This window comes from Lynx canadensis, chromosome D3 (assembly GCF_007474595.2).
Source record: "Lynx canadensis isolate LIC74 chromosome D3, mLynCan4.pri.v2, whole genome shotgun sequence".
Lineage (NCBI taxonomy): Eukaryota > Metazoa > Chordata > Mammalia > Carnivora > Felidae > Lynx > Lynx canadensis.
In genome coordinates, this window is record NC_044314.2 from 73131157 (window position 1) to 73151960 (window position 20804).

At 39.7% G+C, this 20804-nt stretch overlaps 1 protein-coding gene across 1 annotated transcript in view; it reads right to left on the minus strand.

Moving 5' to 3' along the window:
- LOC115528404 (solute carrier family 5 member 4) overlaps positions 1-3997 on the minus strand; it is a 45059-nt gene extending 41062 nt beyond the window's left edge. Inside the window, exons 1-3 of the mRNA XM_030336502.1 lie at positions 3863-3997; positions 3004-3075; positions 1239-1343 (exon numbers count right to left, since the gene is read on the minus strand). Coding sequence (XP_030192362.1) covers positions 1239-1343; positions 3004-3075; positions 3863-3997 — 312 coding nt within the window. The remainder of the gene's footprint in view (positions 1-1238; positions 1344-3003; positions 3076-3862) is intronic.
- Between the last annotated feature and the right edge of the window lie 16807 nt (positions 3998-20804).

The window sequence follows — 20804 nt, forward strand, 5'->3', positions numbered from 1 at the left end:
TTTTATGGAGGGGGAACCTGAGCCTCACAGAGATTAAGGAAGCCCAAGGTCACAGGCTAAAAGAGCTAGACCCTTGGCAACCTGATAATCACACCCACTGGGGCCATAGGGCATGTTGTCCAGTTTATGGCACTATCAAAACAAAACATGGGCCATAGGGCATGTCTGGAGACTGGGTCCATTCTGGAGTCCCTGATACTACTAAAGCAAAGCTAAGGGGAAAATCTTCAACAAGGGATGGGTACAGGTATTTTTGGATGACTCAAGGTCATTTACTGAGTCTATTCAGGCATGGTCTGTTTATACTTTCACTGTGATCTGACTTGTTTCCACATAAACATCTTCCTCTGACCGAAATGCATAATGTGTATTTGCAAACACCAGAAGGGATACAAGAACAGAAAAAGCTCAGGCACCTCAAGAAATATTAATGCATGTACCCAGACAAGGGCTAGATGATGAGGTGATATGAATGATATGAGAGGAATTGATCCCTGCCCTTAAAGCACTTAGTGTCTAATTAAGGGGACACAGCTTCTACTGGTGAGATGGCAGTAGAACAATTAAGAACTCAAACACAAAGTCTTTTAGATTCTATCTACTATCTTTAAATCATTTACTCCTTACTCAGCTCTCATGTCCTTAGCCAAGTCCCACTTGGTCAATTTCTATTCATCTATCCGAATGGATGAGTGCCATCTCCCTCAACATGTGCCAAGTTTCATCCTTCATCTAGGATAGATTCCCTCCTGTGTGAGCTCTCCCAACACTCAGTGTGTGCTTCTCTCCTTGTACTTCCTACACCATAGTGAATGTGTATCTGTCTCTCCCACTGGGACATAAGCTTCTCAAAAGAAGGGATCATTGCTTTTACATGTTTTTATTCTGTGCATCTAATTCAGAACTGGACACGTAGTGTAATAGCTCAGGAAGGAAAGAAACAAGTGAGAACTAAAAATGATCAAGGAGGTCAAGTGAAAGTGGGGATTCAATCATATAGCAATGATATTCTTGGTGGGAATACTGCTTGAGCAAAATCTCAGAAGTAAGAGAATGAGACTGGATTGTCCCAGGCAGGCAGAATGGGGCCACATTCAGAGAAGACTCTGCGTTTCAAGCTAGGGGTTGGTTAGAAGGAAAACTAGAAATCAAAGAAAGATATACCCTATACAGACTCCCAGAAGAACATACCTGGACAGAGTTTGGATTTAAAGGAAAAAGCCTATTATGTCACTTACATTCCATTCAAATGTTGCAGTGGCAATTCCTGAAGCTGCTCCTGTCCCAGCCAGCCCCACAAAGTGGCCACTGCCGATATTACTGGCGAAGAGAGAGGCGCCCATCTGCAATCCAAGGGAACAGACTAGGATCAGAGTTAAAAGACCCAAATCAGATTTCTTTAAAGCAGGTAAATGTTGAGATTTTCCATCATACCTCTTTAAGGCAGGAATCCTGTGGGCTAAATCCAGCCAGTTACCAGTTTTTGTGTGGTTGGTAAGCTAAAAAAAATTTTTTTTTACATTTTTGAATGGTTAAAAATATATAAGGAAGACTAATATTTTGTGATGTGTGAAATTATATGAAATTCAAGTTTCAGTGTTCATAAATAGTTTCATTGGAACACAGTTATGCTTGTTGGTTTTACATATTCACTATGGCTGCTTCTGTGCTACAACAGCAGAGTTGTGTGGTTGCAATGAACTGTATGGCTCATAAACTAAAATACTTACAGTCTGGCACTTTACAGAGAAGCTTGCTGACCCCTGCCTTAGGGGAACTTTAATTTATCTACCTGGGTGCTCTGGGTTGAGCCTGTCCTTGGCTAGGAACTGCCAGAGCTCCTGTTGGCCCCTTCAGTCATCCTCAAGGACTGCAAAGTTGGGTAGGAAGAAATTCCTATGAATAATTCTGGCCTTAAGGACTCTTTTCTCATCCACCTCCTTTTATATCACATTGTCAACTGTTCTTAAGTCTCAAAGATCAAGAGAAATTTCTTGAGTAGGCAGGGATGAGCTCTAGTCCTCAAAAAGCACAATTGGGGTGTAGGGTTACTGCAATGCCCACTCTTCCATTTCCATCTTTTCAGCCCTCTGTAAAGCCATCTTTTCTATTCAGACATTTGGAGCTAGGGGTTGGAATTGAACTCATTTTTGGCCATAGGATTGGTTGAGTCTTGAATGTTTCACAGAAACAGTCCTTAGAAGGCAATGCTTGATTGGACATTCCAATTAAAATCCATTTCAAACTTGGAGGTGGTCTGCTTCAACCACTCTTGCCAGGTCATTCCCCAGTCTCTGCTTCCATTCATACTATTTAGTCAGCAGATTCATGAAGGAAGAATGTACTGAGCATCCACTGTATACCCAACTGACTGCTGACACAGTATGGATTCAGAGAAGAAGATGCACTCTTTGGTGCAATGGGACTCTTGCCAAGGAGGCCAGACATAAAAACCCAGAAAGGAAGAGATCAACTGGGCAAGAGTCAAAGAGATACCACCATACACAACATCACAGAGAACACACACATCCACTATCATAACTGCATGGATTATAAGGACTAGACAGGCTGGAATGCAGGGTGAGACTTATCAGATGAAGCAGGGCTTGAGTTGGGTGTTGAAGGAGGAGAGCAGAGAGGGGGATGTTCATCCAAACAAGAGGGGTGGCACTAGTTCGGGTTTGGGAGCAAAGAAGGAATATGCTGGGGATGGTAAGGAGCTTAAGGCAGAAGATTCTTGATGAGGACCGGGGAAAAAGAATATGACACAGAGATTAACTGAGTCTTCTCAAATGCCACACTATACTTGCTCTCATAATAGGTGATGTACTATCATTTACTGGAATGGCAGAATAGAACTCTGGGGTCAGGGATTTAGGAAGAGACACCAGCAAGTAGGCAACCAATGCACTTCAGAAACTATCAGCATTCCCAGTGTCTTCTTTATTTACTCTTAAACACAAACATAGGAAATTTATCTCTGGGAAACTCTGGCGCACTCACCGGCCACCAGGTCATATCTCGACCAGCCAAGAAGAAGCCTCCAACAGTGCCCCGGTTGGTCTTCAGCATTGCCTAAGCAGAAAGGAAGACATGTGAGGGTCAAACACTGCAAATTCACCCAGGATGTTACAGATGCTCTGGTCAGAATGTTCATAGTGGTCACTTTTTCAACACTCTTAAAGAGAAACATTTTCTTAGAAACTGTGATATAGCATCAATTTTAAAAGGACTTGAAAATCATAGTTTCATCGAAATGGAGGGACATTAAGAAATCATATTCCTCAACATCTGTCCTAATTGCTCTGTTTATTTTCATTTATAAAAACAATGCAAGGTATCAGTAAATCTGTGCTTGGAAGTAATTTTGCAGCCTTACACTCATTACTAAATAGAAAGAATGAGTGTAAATGAATTAGGCATCCAACTGACTCATTTAGAAAGTGAGCAAAATTCTACTCCTGAAATCAATGTTACACTAGATGTTAACTAACTAGAGTTTAAATAAAAATTTGAAAAAAGAAAGTGAGCAAAAACCAAGGAAAATAAAAGATGTGAGATAATGAAAATAACATCCTTATTCATTATGCCAGGTACTGGACACGCCAAACAGAATATGTCTGAAGTTCTCACTGCTGGCTCTGTTCAAATGATGGTGAATAGGTAGGAGAATAAATTAACCGAGTAAATATTATTTACGTCACACATGAGACAATGGTTCCGAGAAAAGGATAATGAAATCTGACAGCTGTTAGTGTTTTCTCAGCATTGTCACATTGTTATACCACACCCTTCCCTCCCTCAGACATTTTAACCCCAAACTTGGTGCCCACCCAGAACACCCCATTGGAATCCTACATACCCACAGCCCGACAGCCATCACCACCATGAAATAGATGACAATGACAGAGATGTCAGCAGCATTTTGGATGCGCTCTGACATCTCAGGAGGACCCAGGGTCCCAGTCATGGTGCTGGGGCTTAACGTGCTGGCCATGGCCATGGTACTTTCCCATCCCAGGGATGGCCCTTTCTTTATATAAGCTCTGGGTTAATAATCAGCCTTGAGCAGGTGGGGCACACTATCAGAACAAACTCCTGGGCATGGGAGACCTTTAAACCTCTTCTTTGAAACTCTGAGACCCTGGTCTTCCAGCAGTCAATATTGACCTAAGTCTTCTGGAAAGTGGGAATGAGCAATGAAAGATAAGAAATGGGATAAGAATTGCAGGTCAAGAGTGGGGAGTTCACTGAAAGGAAATATGGGTTTTTAAGATTTGACCAGGTTGAGTGGGGATTAAGGAGAGATGAAAGCGACAAGGAAAGAAGGACAGAGTGAAAGGTCAAGAAAAGAGCCAAGAAGGATGGGGTGAGAGTCTTTCATGGAACAGACAATTCCTGACCAAGGAATTATATCCCTTGAAAATGAAGTTAATTGTGCATTTCATGGGTTTCAAAGCCTATATTTCTTTGGACAGGTAATCTAAGTGGGCTTTATATGACACATTAGGATCATGGTGGCCCATGTAGGAAAGGGAAATGGCTCTACAAGCAGGGCTGTTGTGGGACGGGGCCAGTTTTGACAATGAGTGAATCAACCTAAAAGTATGTGATAGTGACTTGTATTTCTAATGAATTCCTTCTCAAGGTTGAATAATATTCCATTGGATGTATATACCATATTTTGTTTATCTGGGGACCCAGGACCCTACTGACTGCCTAAAGTTAAAAGTAAATTATTTTATTTTTTTCCCTCCATATTTTTTTGTAAAATAATGTGGTAAGATATGGATAATATAAAATTTGCCATTGTTGCCATTTTTTAAAAGCAAGCTCCATGCCCAATGTGGGGCTTGAACTCACAACCCCGAGATCAAGAGTTGCATGCTCCACTGACTGAGCCATCCAGGGGTCCCCATTGTTGTCATATTTTAAGTGTATAATTCAGTGTTGTTAAGTACATTCTCAATGTTATGCAACCATCACCACTATCATTTTCAGAACTTGTAATCATCCCTAACAGAAGTTCAGCACCTAATAGATAAAACTCATTCCTCCCTATTCCCAGCCTCTGGTAACCTCTGTTCTACCTTCTGTAGATTAGCCTGTTCTAGGTACCTCAAATAAGTGGAATCTTATAATATTTGCCTTTATGTGTTGGATTTATTTTGCTTAGCATTATGTTTTCAAGATTCATCCATGCTGTAGCATGTGTCAGCACTGGATTCCTTTGCAAAGCTGAATAATATTCCATTGCATGGATATATCACATTTTGTTTACCTATTTATCTGTTAAGGAACATTTGTGTTATTTGTACCTTTTAGATATTGTGAATACTACTGCTATGAACTTGGTGTACAAGTATCTGTTTGAGTGCCTACATCCAATTTTTTGAGTACACACCTAGAATTAGAATCACCGTTTTTTTTTTTAAATTTTTTTAATGTTTATTTATTTTTGAGACAGAGAGAGACAGAGTATGAACGGGGGAGGGTCAGAGAGAGGGAGACACAGAATCCGAAACAGGCTCCAGGCTCCGAGCTGTCAGCACAGAGCCCGACGCGGGGCTTGAACTCACGGACCGCGAGATCGTGACCTGAGCCGAAGTCGGCTGCCCAACCGACTGAGCCACCCAGGCGCCCCTAGAATCACCGGGTTTTATGATAATTCTATATTTAACATTTTAAGGAACCACCATGCTTTTTTTTACACATCATTTTACTTTCCCAGCAGCAATGCACAAGATTTCCAATTTCTCCATAAACTCACCAACATGTGTTATTTTCAGTTTTTAAAATTATAGCCATCCTTGTAGGTGTGTAGTGGTATCTCATTGTGGTTTTGATTTCTACTTTTAGTGCAACAATAATGATGTTGAACATCTTTTCATGTGTTTATTGGCTATTTGTGTATATTTTTGAAGAAATGTTTATTCAAGCCTTCTGCTCATTTTAGAATTGGATTGTTTGTTTTTGTTTTTGTTGTTGAAAATGTAGGAGTTCTTTAGATATTCTGGATGTTAATCTCTCATCAGAGAGTTTGAAAGCAGTTTTTTCCCATTCCATGGATTGTATTTTATTTCCTATGATAGTGTCTTTTGCACAAAATTTTTAATTATAGTGAAGTTCAGTTTTTCTTATTTTTTTCTTTTTTTGCTTGTGCTATTAGTGTCATATTCAAGAAATCATCACCAAATCCAATGACATAAAGATTTTACCCTATGTATTATAGTTCTAGTTCTTAGATCTAGAATATGATCTAATTTTTGAACATGATGTAAGGCAAGGGTCCAATTTCATGTGCATATCCAGTTTTTGAGCATTATTTATTGAAGACTTTTTTTTCCCTGTTGAGTGATCTTTTTACCCTTATAAAAAATAATTTAGTGCCACAAACAAGGTTTTTTTTTTTCTTTTTTCCCCTGGGATCTTTTTCTTTTCTATTGTTCTGTATGTTTGTTCTTAAGCCAATACCACATTGTTTTGATTACTGTAGGTGGGTTTGTAGTAAGTTTTGAAATCACAAAGTGTGAGACCTCCAAGGCCTCCCTTTTAAAGTTTATTTATTTATTTTGAGAGAGGCAGGGAGAGAGGGAGAGACAGAATCCCAAGCAGGCTCTGCACCACCAGCGTGGAGCCCCATGTGGGGCTCAAATCCATGAACCAAACCATGAGATCATGACCTGAGCTGAAATCAAGAGTCAGAGCCTTAACAGACTGAGCTACCCAGGTTCCCCAGTTCTCTATTTTTAAGAATCTTTCATGGTTTGTTTCCTCTTTCTTTTAGGGGCATCTGGGTGGCTCAGTCAGTTAAGCATCTGACTTCGGCCCAGGTCATGATCTCACAGTTTGTGAGTTCGAGCCCCGCATCAGGCTCTGTGCTGACAGCTTGGAGCCTGGAGCCTGCTTCTGACTCTGTGTCTCCCTCTCTCTCTCTCTGTCCCTCCCCCCGCTCATGCTCATACTCTGTCTCTGTCAAAAATAAATTTAAAAAATTAAATTCTAGTAAATATACAGTGTAGTATTGGTTTCAGGAGTAGAACATAGTGATTCATCACTTACATATAACACCAAGTGCTCATCCCAAGTGCCCTACTTAATGACATCACCCATTTAGCCCCTCCTCCCACCCACCTCCTCTCCATGAACCATCAGTTTGTTCCCTGTATTTAAGAATCTCTTATGGTCTGCCTCTCTCTGTTTTTATCTTAATTTTCCTTCACTTCCCCTATATTCATTTGTTTTGTTTCTTAAATTCCACATATGAATGAAATCATACTATATTTGTTTTTCTCTGACTGATATATTTCACTCAGCCTAATACACTCTAGTTTCATCCATGTTGTTGCAAATGGTAAGATTTCATTCTTTTTGATCACTGAGCAATATTCCATTGTATATATATACCACATCTTCTTTACCTATTCATCAGTCAATGGACATTTGGGCTCTTTCCATAGTTTGGCTATTGTTGATAGTGCTGCTATAAACATTGGGGTGCATGTGCCCTTCGAATCAACATTTTTGTATTCTTTGGAGAAATACTTAGTAGTGCAATTGCTGAGTCATAGGGTAGTTCTATTTAAAATTTTTTTGAGGAACCTTCATACTGTTCTTCAGAGTGGCTACAACAGTTTGCATTCCCACTAACTGCAAAAATGTTCCTCTTTCTCCACATCCTTGCCAACATCTGTTGTTTCCTGAGTTGTTAATTTCAGCCATTCTAACAGGTGTGAGGTGGTATCTCATTGTGCTTTTGATTAGTATTCTCTGATAATGAGTGATGTTGAGCATCTTTTCATGTGTCTGCCAGCCCTCTGGGTATCTTCTTTGGAAAAGTGTCTATTCATGTCTTCTGCCCATTTCTTCACTGGATTTTTTGTTTTTGGGTGTTGAGTTTTCTCAGTTCTCTATAGATTGTGGATACCAACCCTTTATCTGATATGTCATTTGCAAATATCTTCTCCCATTCCATTGGCTGCCTTTTAGTTTTGTTGATTGTTTTCTTCACCCTGAAGAGGTTTTTATCTTGATGAGATCCCAATAGTTCATTTTTGCTTTTGTTTCTCTTGCCTCCAATGACATGTCTAGTAAGAAATTGCTGTGGCTGAGGTCTAAAAGGTTGCTGCCTGTTTTCTCCTGTAGGATTTTGATGATTTTTTGTCTTACATTTAAGTCTTTAATCCATTTTGAATTTATTTTTTGTATGGTATAAGAATGTGGTCCAGTATCATTCTTCTGCATGTCACTGTCCAGTTTTCCCAGCATCATTTGCTGAAGAGACTGTGTTTTTTTTCCATTGGATATTCTTTCCTGCTTTGCTGAATATTAGTTGGCCATACATTTGTGGATCCATTTCTGGGTTTTATGTTCTGTTCCATTGATCTATGTGTCATTTTTGTGCCAGTATCATACTGTCTTCATGACTACAGCTTTGTAATACAGCTTGAAGTCTGGAACTGTGATGCCTCCAGCTTTGGTTTTCTTTTTTAACATTATTTTGGTTATTTGGAGTCTTTTCTGGTTTCATCAAATTTTAGAGTTGTTCTAGTTCTGTGAAGAAGGCTGGTATTATTTTCATATGTATTGTATTGAATACATAGATTCCTTTGGGTAATATGACATTTTATTTTATTTTTTTTTATTTTATTAAAAAATTTTTTTAATGCTTATTTATTTTTGAGAGAGACAGAGACAGAATGTGAGTGGGTTAAGGGCAGAGAGAGAGACACACACACACATAATCCGAAGCAGGTTCCAGGCTCCAAGCTGTCAGCACAGAGCCTGACCCGGGGCTTGAACTCACGAGCTGTGAGATCATGACCTGAGCCGAAGTTGGACGCTCAACCGACTAAGCCACCCAGGTGCCCCTAGACATTTTAATAATATTTCTCCTTCAGATCCATGAGCATGGATTGTTTTTTCCATATTTTGTGTCTTCTTCAATTTCTTTATAAGCTTTCTATAGTTTTCAGTATACAGATCTTTTACCGCTTTTGTTAAGTTTACTCCTAAGTATCTTATGGTTTTTGGTACAATTATAAATGGGATTAATTCCTTGATATCTCTTTCTGCTGCTTCATTATTGATGTATAGAAATGCAACTGATTTCTATATGTTGATTTTATATCCTGAGACTTTGTGGAATTTATGTATCAGCTCCGGCAGTTTTTTGGTGGAGTCATTTGAGTTTTCCACATAGAGTATTATTTGTCTGGGAAGAGTGAAAATTTGACTTCTTCCTTACCAATTTGGATGCCTTTTATTTCTTTTTGTTGTCTGATTGCTGAGGCTAGGACTTCCAGTACTATGTTGAACAACAGTGGTAAGAGTGGATATCCCTGTCATGCTCCTGAACTTAGGGGGGTCTTTCTATCCCTGCTTTCTTGAGGGTTTTTATCAAGAGTGGTTGCTGTATTTTGTCAAATGCTTTTTCTGCATCTATTGAGAGGATCATATGGTTCTTATCCTTTCTTTTATTAATGTGGTGTATCACATTGATTTATTTGCAAATATTGAACCACCCCTGAAGCCCAGGAGTAAATCCCACTTGATCATGGTGAATAACTTTTAAAGTACTGTTGAATTCCTTTTTTCTAGTATTTTGTTGAGAATTTTTGCAACCATGTTCATTAGGGATGTTGCCTTGTAATTCTCCTTTTTTGTGGAGTCTTTGTCTGGTTTTGGAATCAAGGTGATGCTGGCTGTGTAGAATGAGTTTGAAAGTTTCCTTCTATTTGTATTTTTTTTTTGGAACTGTTGAGAAGAAAAGGTATTAACTCTTTAAATGTCTGGTAGAAATCCCCTGGGAAGCCATCTGGCCCAGGACTCTTAACTGTTGGGAGATTCTTGCTCAGTGTTCCAATTTCTTTGCTGATTATGGATCTGTTCAAATTTTCTATTTCTGCCTGTTTCAGTTTTGGTAGTGTGTGAGTTTCTAGGAATTTGTCCAGTTCTTCCAGATTGCCCAGTTTGTTTGCATGTTATTTTCATAGTATTCTCTTACAAATGTTTTTATACTGTGGTGTTGGTTGTGATCTCTCCTCTTTCATTCATTCATGATTTTATCTATTTGGGTTATTTTCTCTTTTTGATAAGTCTGGCTTGGAGTTTATAAATTTTGTTTATTCTTTCAAAAAACCAGCTCCTAGTTTCGTTGATCTGTTCTACTGGTTTTTGTTTGTTTGTTTTTGTTGTTTCTCAGTCTATTGTTTATTTCTGCTCTAATCTTTATTATTTCTCTTCTTCTGCTGGCTTTTGGGTTTATTTGCTGTTCCTTTTCTAACTCCTTTAGGTTTAAGGTTAAGTTCTGTTTTGCGGACCTTTCTTGCTTCTTGAGATGGGCCTAAATTGCAATATACTTTTCTCTTTGGACTGCCTTTGCTGTATTCCAAAGGGTTTGGACTGTCACATTTTTATTTTCATAGGCTTCTGTGTATTTTTTATTTATTCTTTAATTTTTTGTTTAACCCATTTATTCTTTAGTATGATGTTCTTTAACTTCCATGTATTTGAGGGCTTTCCAATTTTTTTCTTGTGGTTGACTTCAAGTTTCATAGTGTTGTATTCTGAAATTATGCATGGTATGATTTCAATATTTTTGTATCTGTTGAGGGCTGATTTGTGAGCCAGCATGTGATCTATTCTGGAGAATGTTCCATATGCACTTGAGAATAATGTGTATTCTGCTGCTTTAAGATTAATGTTCTATTTGTTAAGTCTATCTGGTCCAGTGTGTCATTCAAAGCCATTGTTTCCTTGTTGATTTTCTGCTTAGATGATCTGTCCATTGCTGTTAGTGGGGTGTTAAAGTCCCCTAATATTGGGGTACTTGGGCGGCTCAGTCGATTAAGCGTCCAACTTCGGCTAAGGTCATGATCTCATGGTTCATGGGTTTGAGCCCCCTGTTGGGCCCTGTGCTGACAGCTAAGAGCCTGGAGCCTGCTTTGGATTCTGGGTCTCCTTGTCTCTCTGCCCCTCCTCCGTGCATGCTCTGTCTCTCAAAATAAATAAACGTTAAAAAAAGTCCCCTACTATTATTGTATTACTGTCATGGGTTTATTTATGTTTGTTATTAATTGATTTATATATTTGGGTGGCCCAAGATGGGGCATAAATATTTACAATTGAGGTTTATAAATTTTGTTTATTCTTTCAAAAAATAGTTTTTATCTTCTTGATCCATAGACCCCTTAATTATGATATAATGCCCTTCTTTGTCTTGTTATAGTCTTGGGTTTACAATCTAGTTTGTCTGATACAAGTATGGTTCCTCTGGCTTTCTTTTGCTGTCCATTAGCATGATAGGTGGTTCTCCATCTCCTCCCTTTCAACCTGCCAATGTGCTTATGTCTAAAATGAGTCTCTTGCAGGCAGCATATATATGGTCTTGTTTTTTCAATCCATTCTGATACCCTATGCCTTTTGATTCAAGCATTTAGTCCATTTACATTCAGGGTGATTAGTGCCATAGCATTACCTATAAATTTGGTGTTTCTGGTGATGTTCTCTGTTCCTTTTGGTCTTTTTTTCCCCTCCCAGTCAAAGGGTTCCCCTTTAACATTTCTTACAGGGCTGGTTTAGTGATCATAAACTCTTTTAGTTTTTTGTTTGTCTGGGAAACTCTTTATCTCTCCTCTATTCTGAATGACAGCCTGCTGGATAAAGAATGCTGAGCTGCATATTTTTCCCATTCAGCATATTGAGTATATCCTGCCACTCCCTTCTGGCCTGCCAAGTTTCTGTGGACAAATCTGCTGTGAAACTGATGTCTTCCCTTGTAGGTTAAAGACTCTTTTCCCTTGCTACTTTCAGGATCCTTTCCTAATCTTTGTATTTTGTGAATTTGACTATGATATGTCTTGGTGATGGCTGCCTTTTGTTGAATTTAATGGGAGTTCTCTATGCTTCTTGGATTTTGATGTCTGTGCCCTTCCATAGATTAGGGATGTTTTCAGCTATAATTTTCTCACACAAACCTTCTGCCCCCTTTTCTCTCTCTTCATCTTCTGGGACACCTATGATATGAATGTTTTTTTCATTTTAATAAGTCACTGAGTTCCCTAAGTCTATCTTTGGGATCCATTACCTTTTTTTCCTTCTTCTTTTCAACTTCATTATTTTCCATAATTTTATCTCTTATATCACTAATTCACTCCTCTCCTTTGCCCATCCTCACTGTCATGGCATCCATTCCCATTTGCATCTTGGTTATAGAATTTCGGCCTGACTAGATTTTAGTTTTCATCTCTGCAGTAAAGGATTCTGTACTGTGCTCTATGCTTTTTCCAAGCCCAGCTAGAATTCTTATAATTGTTTTAAATTCTAGTTCAGACATCTTACCTTTAACTGTCTTGATTAAAACCCTGGCCATCATTTCTTCCTTTTCTTTCTTTTGAGGTGAATTTCTTCATTTTGTTATTTTGGAAGAAGAGAGAAAAAAGTAATAAAATGAAATAAAAATTAAAAAAAACACATAAAGGAAACTAGATATTAGATGTGTTTTGGTCTGTTTGTTAAGAGAAGCTTGATAGGAAAAAGAGAAAAGAGCAAAAGAAATAAAATAAATAAAAGTAACATTAAATTAAACAAAAAAATTTGCTTTTTCTGTATTGAAGAAGAAAAACCACAAAACACAACAGAAAAAAAAACAGAAGAAAAAATAAAACAAAACAAAACAAACAAAAAACCCCATACAAACAAACAAACAAACAGTCCCCAATAAACCTAGATCCAGTTTCCCCTAGAGCTGAAACTTTGCAGCACTCGATGATCAGTAAGCTTAGTGCATGGAAGGGGTTTGTGCTGGTTCTGGGGAAGGAGTCTGCTGCTCTGATTCTCAGGGGGACTTGCCTTAATGGAGAGGTACCTAGAGGGCTCAGCGAGGTGTGGCTTGGTGTAACATCTCCTCTTCCATTTGGTAGCACTGCTTAACTCACTGGGGTGGATCAGTGCTGTTGGGTTAGGGGTGAAAATGGCTTTGTCCCACTCTCTAGTCTCTAGAGTGGGAAGTTCATACAGACCTGTGATCCATCACCCTTCCTGTGTCCCTGGCTTCCATCAGCTCCCCACCTTCCCTTTGTCAGTGTCTGAGCTGTCCACCTGCCAGGTGGTGCCTCCCTCCAGAGTTTTATCTCAGGTGTGGCTGTGTTTCAAAACCCCACACTTTGGCAAATCAAAACAGACAGCTGGTGCCAGGGTTTGCTGTCCTGAGCTGCATTTTTGTTCCTATATGGATAAATGGGGCAGCTCTATGGTGCTCACTATTCTTTTGCCTGTGGGGAGACCATATCATCCCTACCAAATGCACTCTAAGCAGAGGAACCACTTCTCCCTGGGTGACCTAGGGGGATCTTCAGACCATGCTCCCCATTCTGTCACTGTAGCACTGCCAGGTGCTGACCTCCAAAACTTCAGACTCTGCACTCCAAAACTTCAGTTTGCCAAAAAACTGGAAGTATTGAAACCTTTTCCTTTCTCTCTGCCAGTGGTTTGGGGGAAAAGTTTTCTTGTGCGTCCCTGCACTTGTTTTCACTCTTTCTAACTACTTTCAGGGGGAGTCTTTTTCTTGCATGGACCGGATGACCTGCTCAATCTCCCCCTCCCTCTTTCTCCTTTCTGTGAAAAGGGCTCCCCCAACTCCGTGGCACCAGGGCTCCTCTCTCCCATTTCACCTCTCTGCACCCCATACCTGCCACATTCTCTCTCTCAAATTATGCAGATTTTTCTGTTAATCTTCAGATCAATTTCCTAGGTGTTCAAAATGTTTTGATGTTGATCTAGCTGTGTTTGAGGGACAAGAAAAACCCAGGTTCCTCTTACTATTCCCCATCTTAACTCCTCCCTAGGTCCATTTCTGACCATTTAAATGCAGGATAAGGTGTAAGACTGATGAAATGTAAGCCTCAATAAGAGCCGAGTGGAAAATCTAATAGATCCTGATTCAGGAGAATAAGAGTAGAGCTAAATTATCTAACCCTTATTTTAACACAGAAGAAGCTCCTGCCCAATTCTGTTTCACTAGAAAAAAAATTAAGCTTGGCTTCAGAATGAGGCAAGAATATGTCACTTTTTAGAGACGCTAAGAGCCCAGGGTCTGAAACCTTCACGTGAGGTGAGAAAATCCACAAGAAATAAAAGATGTGGTAAGCTCTCATAAATTGATGCATATTCATAACTTCCATTTACCCATCAAGTTAACCCATTAAATTAACTTTGTTGAAAGAAAGCAATGGTTTCCTTTAGATCATTTTTTCTGTCTGAGTAAGAAGTTTCTGTTGGGTACACATCGCCTTCCACCTAAAGGCCTGGAGTTTTGATCATTTGGGCCCCCACTTTATCCTGGGGGAAGAGTGGAGTCTGAAGGTGTAGCTTCCCTGCCTTTTGAAGCCTTTGCTACTCCAGACCATGTGGCTTCAGCCTCCCTCGTTCCCACCATTGTGCATTCACATACTTATATACTCTCATCTCAGGCCCAAGGCCAGAGGGAAGAAGGAGGAGGAGAGAATCTGATATGAAGAGACCTCAGAGACCTTTGGGTCTATAGTTCCTGTTGACCAGACTGAAAAATTAATAAAGTAATCTTTGGGCCATCCAAAAGAAAAGCAAATTCTTCTGCTTTCCTTGGGAGATCTATATGGAAGAGTTGGTTTGAAAACTATTTTTGCATGTGTGTGAGTCTGGGTTAGCATTTGGGGATGGTTCCATCCACCTCCTGTGTCCTCATCTCCCTGCTACAGCTACAGTGGCCTTCTGTCTGTCACCTGTCCTATCACTGGTATATACTAGACATTCCTTAAACAATTACTTACTGAATTAATGAATGCTAAGAACCCTGGAAAGTGGGCTATTTTCACACCTTTCCCATAGGAGGAGAAAATAGAGTCCCTGCAGCCCTGATCTTTCCCTGAGTTTTACCCCATATTTCCACTGAATGCTACCAGGTTCCATAAATCAACAAGTACAAAACCAGACTCATCACTGACTTTCTCAATTTTACTGTTTCCCAAATGTTTCCCATATCAGTCATGATCTCACAACCTCACCACTATTGATATTTTGGGCTGGATAATTTTTTGTTGTGGGAGGCTGCCCTGTGCATTGTGGGATGTTAACAGCATTCCCAGCTACTATCCACTGGATGCCATTAGCAACCCCTCCTCCTACCCCCAAGCATGACAGCCAAAAAGTTCTATGATTATTGTCAAAAGTGCTCTGGGGGACAAAATCACCTCTGGTTTAGAGTCATTGACACAGTCACTCAAACCCACCATCTTAGTTAACTTCAAACTTAATTAGCTTTTTCTCACCCACCAGATCCATGTAGTCACCAGCTGGGTAGATTCTACTCCTAACCACATTCCAAACTCATCTCTTCTTGATTTCCATGCCAGGGACACTATCACACAGCCATACTCTCTTCTTGCTGTGTTTCTCTATTTTATGCTATGTTTTTAAAAGTTTCATATATGGAAACCTGAAAATGTCACTGCAGTGTTTAAACTTTTCAGTGCCCTTTCAAGTAATTGAAGTCCCAAAGATGGCATATAAAGCACTTTTCTGGCTTCCCTCACCACAAGTCTATCTTGTTTCTTTATCTGCTTAGCCCTTCTCCACCTCACCACTATCTCCAGTTGGCACCCACAGGCAGATTCCTGACACCTCCTGGATGTCCCGGATCTTGAACGCTGCAGGGGTTGTAGGCCTTCTATTTCCATTTCTTACAATGTCCTTTCTGCTAGCCCTTTGGAACTAGAACACGTTCCAACTCCTCTGGGAGACCCAAATATAAAGAGTCACACAGTAAGGGACTATGTTAGTTGTTCTAATATTAAGGCCTTAGGATAGTGCCTGGCACACTGGAGTCATGTAAAAAATGTGCATTGCAAACTCTAGGAAACCAGTTAAAACAAGGAAAGCTCCAGGACTATCAGGTCTTGGAGGAGAGGGGGTTTGGCTTGGACTAGCTGGGGGTGCTGTGGGACTAATCATGGATAGTCTGCTCTTAGTGCTTGCCAGCTGGATGAACCCCAATGTTAAAGGTGGAGACTTCTTACTGTTGGTGACTTCACAGCTGTCATTACCCTGAGGAAGGGCATTGATAGAGTCATAGGAGATATCTATGAATTATTCAGCAGAAGCATGAATAATTCCAGCAGAAGTTTGGTAGCCTTACTAGGTTTTTCCTAAGTCTTCAGTTCTAAAATAAGCAGCTTGGTTCTGTGGTTCAGAATTTTCTTTCTTTGATTCCCCAAATGCATCATGATAATATTATTATCATATCATATCATATCATATCATATCATATCATATCATATCATAATTGAATCATATATCAAGCTGATTCTCTTGCTCCAGTTCAGGCAGCATGGCTTCCCTGACCATGGCTGGGCTCCAGCCTAATGATGAGGCTGATTATTACTGCTCAGCATGGGGACAGCAGCTTCAGCACTTACACAGTGATTCAGGCCAGTGGGGAAGTGAGACACAAAACCTGAGCTCTCTTGACCTCACCCAGTGCATTGGGAACTCACAGAGCACCATTTGAGCTTGGACCCATGAAAAGATAAGGCTGAGTTCCAAGTGACAGCAGAGTGTACTATTCAAAAGTATTAAAAATAATATGAGGGACACCTGGGTGGCTTAGTCAGCTGAGTGTCTGACTTCAGCTCAGGTCATGATCTCCTGGTTTGTGAGTTTGAGCCCTGCATCAGGCTCTGTGCTAACAGCTTGGAGCCTGGAGCCTGGATCCTGTGTCTCCCTCTTTCTTTCTCCTTCCCCCCAGCTGGTGCTTTTTCTCTCAAAAATAAATAAATAAACTTAAAAAGCAAGATCTTACCACCACAAAGTACTTTAAAAAATAATGAGTTAAAATGACTGGGCCTACACATTTGGCAAATATATATAGGAAATATCATTGTGAATATATTTATGGCAATTTAAAGGTATGTACATTCACATGTATTTAAAATTGATAAAAAGAAATACAAGATTTAAACTAATGGAATATTTTTTTTTCCAGATTTTTCTTTTCCATTCCACTTGGAGGTGCTGGATTCACATGCTCAGATTGTTCAACTCTGCAACCTCAAGTGGCCTTCCTACAGGGTCACCAACAACCAGCCTCCCCTCTTTTTGAGATTTTTTGACTCAACTTTCTGTACCTATCAATATGCACACAGAGAAATGTCCCCATATTTGTGTTTCTGTTGCACCCTTAATTAAACTGTCTTTTCACATACCATATGCAGTGTGTCTGGAAAGAGCAGGCAGAATTGGAGCTATAGGGATACAGTTTCAGAGACTGACAGTTTGAAAAAAATGATAGTTTTCCATTAAGGTAAAAATCTAGGTGTTAGAGTATCACTATTCCAATGGTGGACATACTGAGGTCTCTTCTCATTCTGTTGTCTTGGATAGTGACACCAGGAAAAAATACAGTGCAAAGACACTGTCCCTTGTGCTTACCACAGTGTTACCACAGTGACTGGAGAATGTGGGCACTGTGGACAGCTGGGGGTGCTGTGTGACGTCCTAAAATATGCCAGATAGCTGGTAAACCGCTCAGCCGGCTCTAGGGAATTTGGGCAAACTGTGTCCTCACTGATGTGTGACTTTCCTCCACCTGTGATGCCAATCCCCCATCATCCCATGAGCTTCTGGGTCTGGCTTTCCTTCTGATTCAGATTTGGGTCGTATCCTTTTCTTTTGCAAAGTCTTCACTCAAATCTGTCTAGAAAGGGCTGAAAGACAATAAAGACCCAGAATATATGGGGACAGAGTAAGTCTGCTCTTGTGAGAGTCTGGCTAGGGGCTATGACAATTTGTTGGCATTATCCCCACAGTGGAGTTTCAGAAGACAGAGCTCTGAGGCATCTCCAGCATGCCCTGGAGCTTTTTCTCCTCAGTCTTTTGTAAATGGAGAATTTGCCAGAGATTTAGGTGAAGGGTTCTTTAAGGTCACACAGGATCTGCTTTTTTTCCTCTGGCCTCCAAGAATCAGGTGTGCTGTGATACTAGACTCACAACCCTCTGTCTCAGTGTATTGGTCACTTGGACGGAAGGTCTCCAACTTCTTCAGTGGAAGCTTTAAAAGTGTGGGTAATTTTAATGCAATCTTGCATCAATAGCTGTCAACTTGAAGCACTATAAATGTGATGATTGTTGTTCCCTGACTGTAGCCTGAGGGGCAGACCTGGAATTATAGCCTCTTCAGAGATTGTACTGTGTTCTTGGCCCTACAGAAGGGGCCAAGGCATCCTCTCAGCCTCCTTTGCCTACCCATTTACTCCCCTATCACAACCTGTGACTAACACTAGCTCACTGGGGATGTTTCTGCTGTCATTTCTGCCACCAGCACGGGAAGATCTAAGGCTTTTAGGTCTTTAGCAATGTCTACTCATGTGGTTCTGTCAAGGCTTATACCTAACCATTGATTGCACTTTTAAAAATTGCATTGTCTAATAGTTATAGAACAATGTTGAATAATAATGGAGGTAATGAGCAACCCTCTTCTTTCCTGATTTTTGTGGAGATGCCTCTATTAAGTAAGATGCTAACTTTGGGACTAAATTATATGTGTTTGTGAGAGAATGTATTTCATATTATAAATGTATCTGTCTGTTTTTATTTTCTTACCCTTTTTTTTAAGTTAGGAATAGTTATTAAATTTAGTGAAAGACTCAGAATCTATTGAGACAATATGATCTTATCTTTCGACTTATTAACATGGCATATTATATTAAGAGTTTTCTTTTTTTGTTTTTATTTTAGTTTATGTTTTAATTTTTCTGTTTATTTATTTATTTAATGTTTTTTTATTTTTGAGAGAGAGAGAGAGAGCAGAGCATGAGCGGGGGATGGGCCGAGAGAGAGAGGGAGACACCGAATCTGAAGCATGCTCCAAACTCTGAGCTGTCAACACAGAGCCTTACACGGGGCTCCAACTCACAGACTGCAAGGTCATGACCTGAGCCGAAGTCCGATGCTTAACCGACTGAGCCACCCAGGCTCCCCAAAAGATTTCTTAATATTGATCCAAATTTTGTTTCTGAAATAAATCCCACTTGGTAATAGTATATTAATTTATTAATCTAGTATTGAATTGTTTGTTAATATTCTATTTAGAAATTTTGTTAAATCAATATTCAATGATTTGGTCTGTAATAGTCATTTTTGTGTATTTCTTTGTCAGGTTTTACTGTCAGAGTTATAACTGCTTTCTATGAGAACAGGGAAATTTTCTTTCTCAAACTTTGGAAAAAATTATGAAGCAAACAAATTGGAATCATCTTCCGTTCTTTGAAGATTTGTTAGAAGTTTCCTGTTAAACCATCTGGGCCTAATGCCTTTCTGTGGAGCATTGTCATGATAACATTCTCTATTTTTTTCCTAAGGAAATTGCTCTGTTTAAATGTTCTATCTTTAATGGGACCAACTTTGTATTTTCCAAGGAAAGTATGTATTTCTTTCAGTTTTTTTTAAGTAGAGGTTTTCTTTTAGCAATTTGTTTTTCATTTTTCAATAATTTCTACATATTTGTCAATTTGGCATTATCCATTTTCATTGAATAAGTTGATAAGTGGTTTTCCTCTTTTGTCATTAGAAAAAGATTTTGATGTGCTAATTAGGTTGACTTTTTAAAATTCTCTGCCACATTATCTGTTGCTTTCATGGTGATAAAGAAATGGATTGTCTCTTGCTTATCTTTTTAATTTTCTTATACAAGGCAGAACTTTAAAGTTCTCCCCCTTGCTTGTTTTTTCCTTCACAGGATGGTTCCCACGGAACTCCTCAGCTTTCTTTTTAATTATCTTTTTCCCCAAAACATTATCATTCTTAGAAGTCCTTTTTTAAATGTCCCTTTACCAGAACCAGGGCTTTGGCCTCCCTGCAGTCTTTCTTGGTATCTTCATACTTGTAGGGTTTTCTATATCTACCAGTGGTTTTAGATTCATATCAGACCCACTGCTAGCTTTCCTTTTCTGTCATTCACAAAGCTGTCTTGACTAACCTTGTTTTCTGCTTAAACTTTGGCTGTTGATGGAAGCAAGAGAGAGAGCCTGCTGGGATTTGGTAATTTGTGTGCTTGTTTATTTATTTTCACTCACATGTTATTTGAAGTTTGGACATTTTTTGTCTTATTGTTTTACTGGGAGTGTAGGTTTTGTGTGGTTTCATTTGTCTTTCTTTCTTTCTTTCTTTCTTTCTTCTTTTAAACTGGGTATGGATTTTTGAAAAGATGTGGTAGTTACTTTAAATTTTCTTGGTGGACATTATCTCAGTATTCCAGAATTTTCTATTCTACATTTTGGAAAAAAAAAGAGAGTGACATCAGCAACATGGGAGAATGGTTGGTCTCTATCCCATGTCACCCCACAGGAACAAATGTTTGGCAGCCATTCAGAGACAAAACTGCCTTTGGGGAGCTGTGGGATCCAGGTGGGAGGTTGCAAAACCTGGTGGACCCTGACCAAGGAAGGCCAATTTGAGATGGAAGATCCACATAACAGTGGCAGGACTGCTGATTATGGTCCAGCTAAAAACCAGAAGCAGCCCCATCCCTGTGGGGACTTAGCTCCAGCTCCACTTGTCTGTAGTCTTGTCACCAGCCCCTTCCACCAAGGAAAAACCTTGACTATAGGTGCTCCTAGGAACAGGTCTACTGAGGTTGGACCTGACTGCAGTCTCTGAAGCAGTCCCAGAACCTGGATCAGCCCTACTCTTGTGGTCTGAGGCAGTTTTGTCCACCCATGGACTGACCCAAGGGACTTGGCAGAAGCCACACACATAGGCACTCCTGGTAA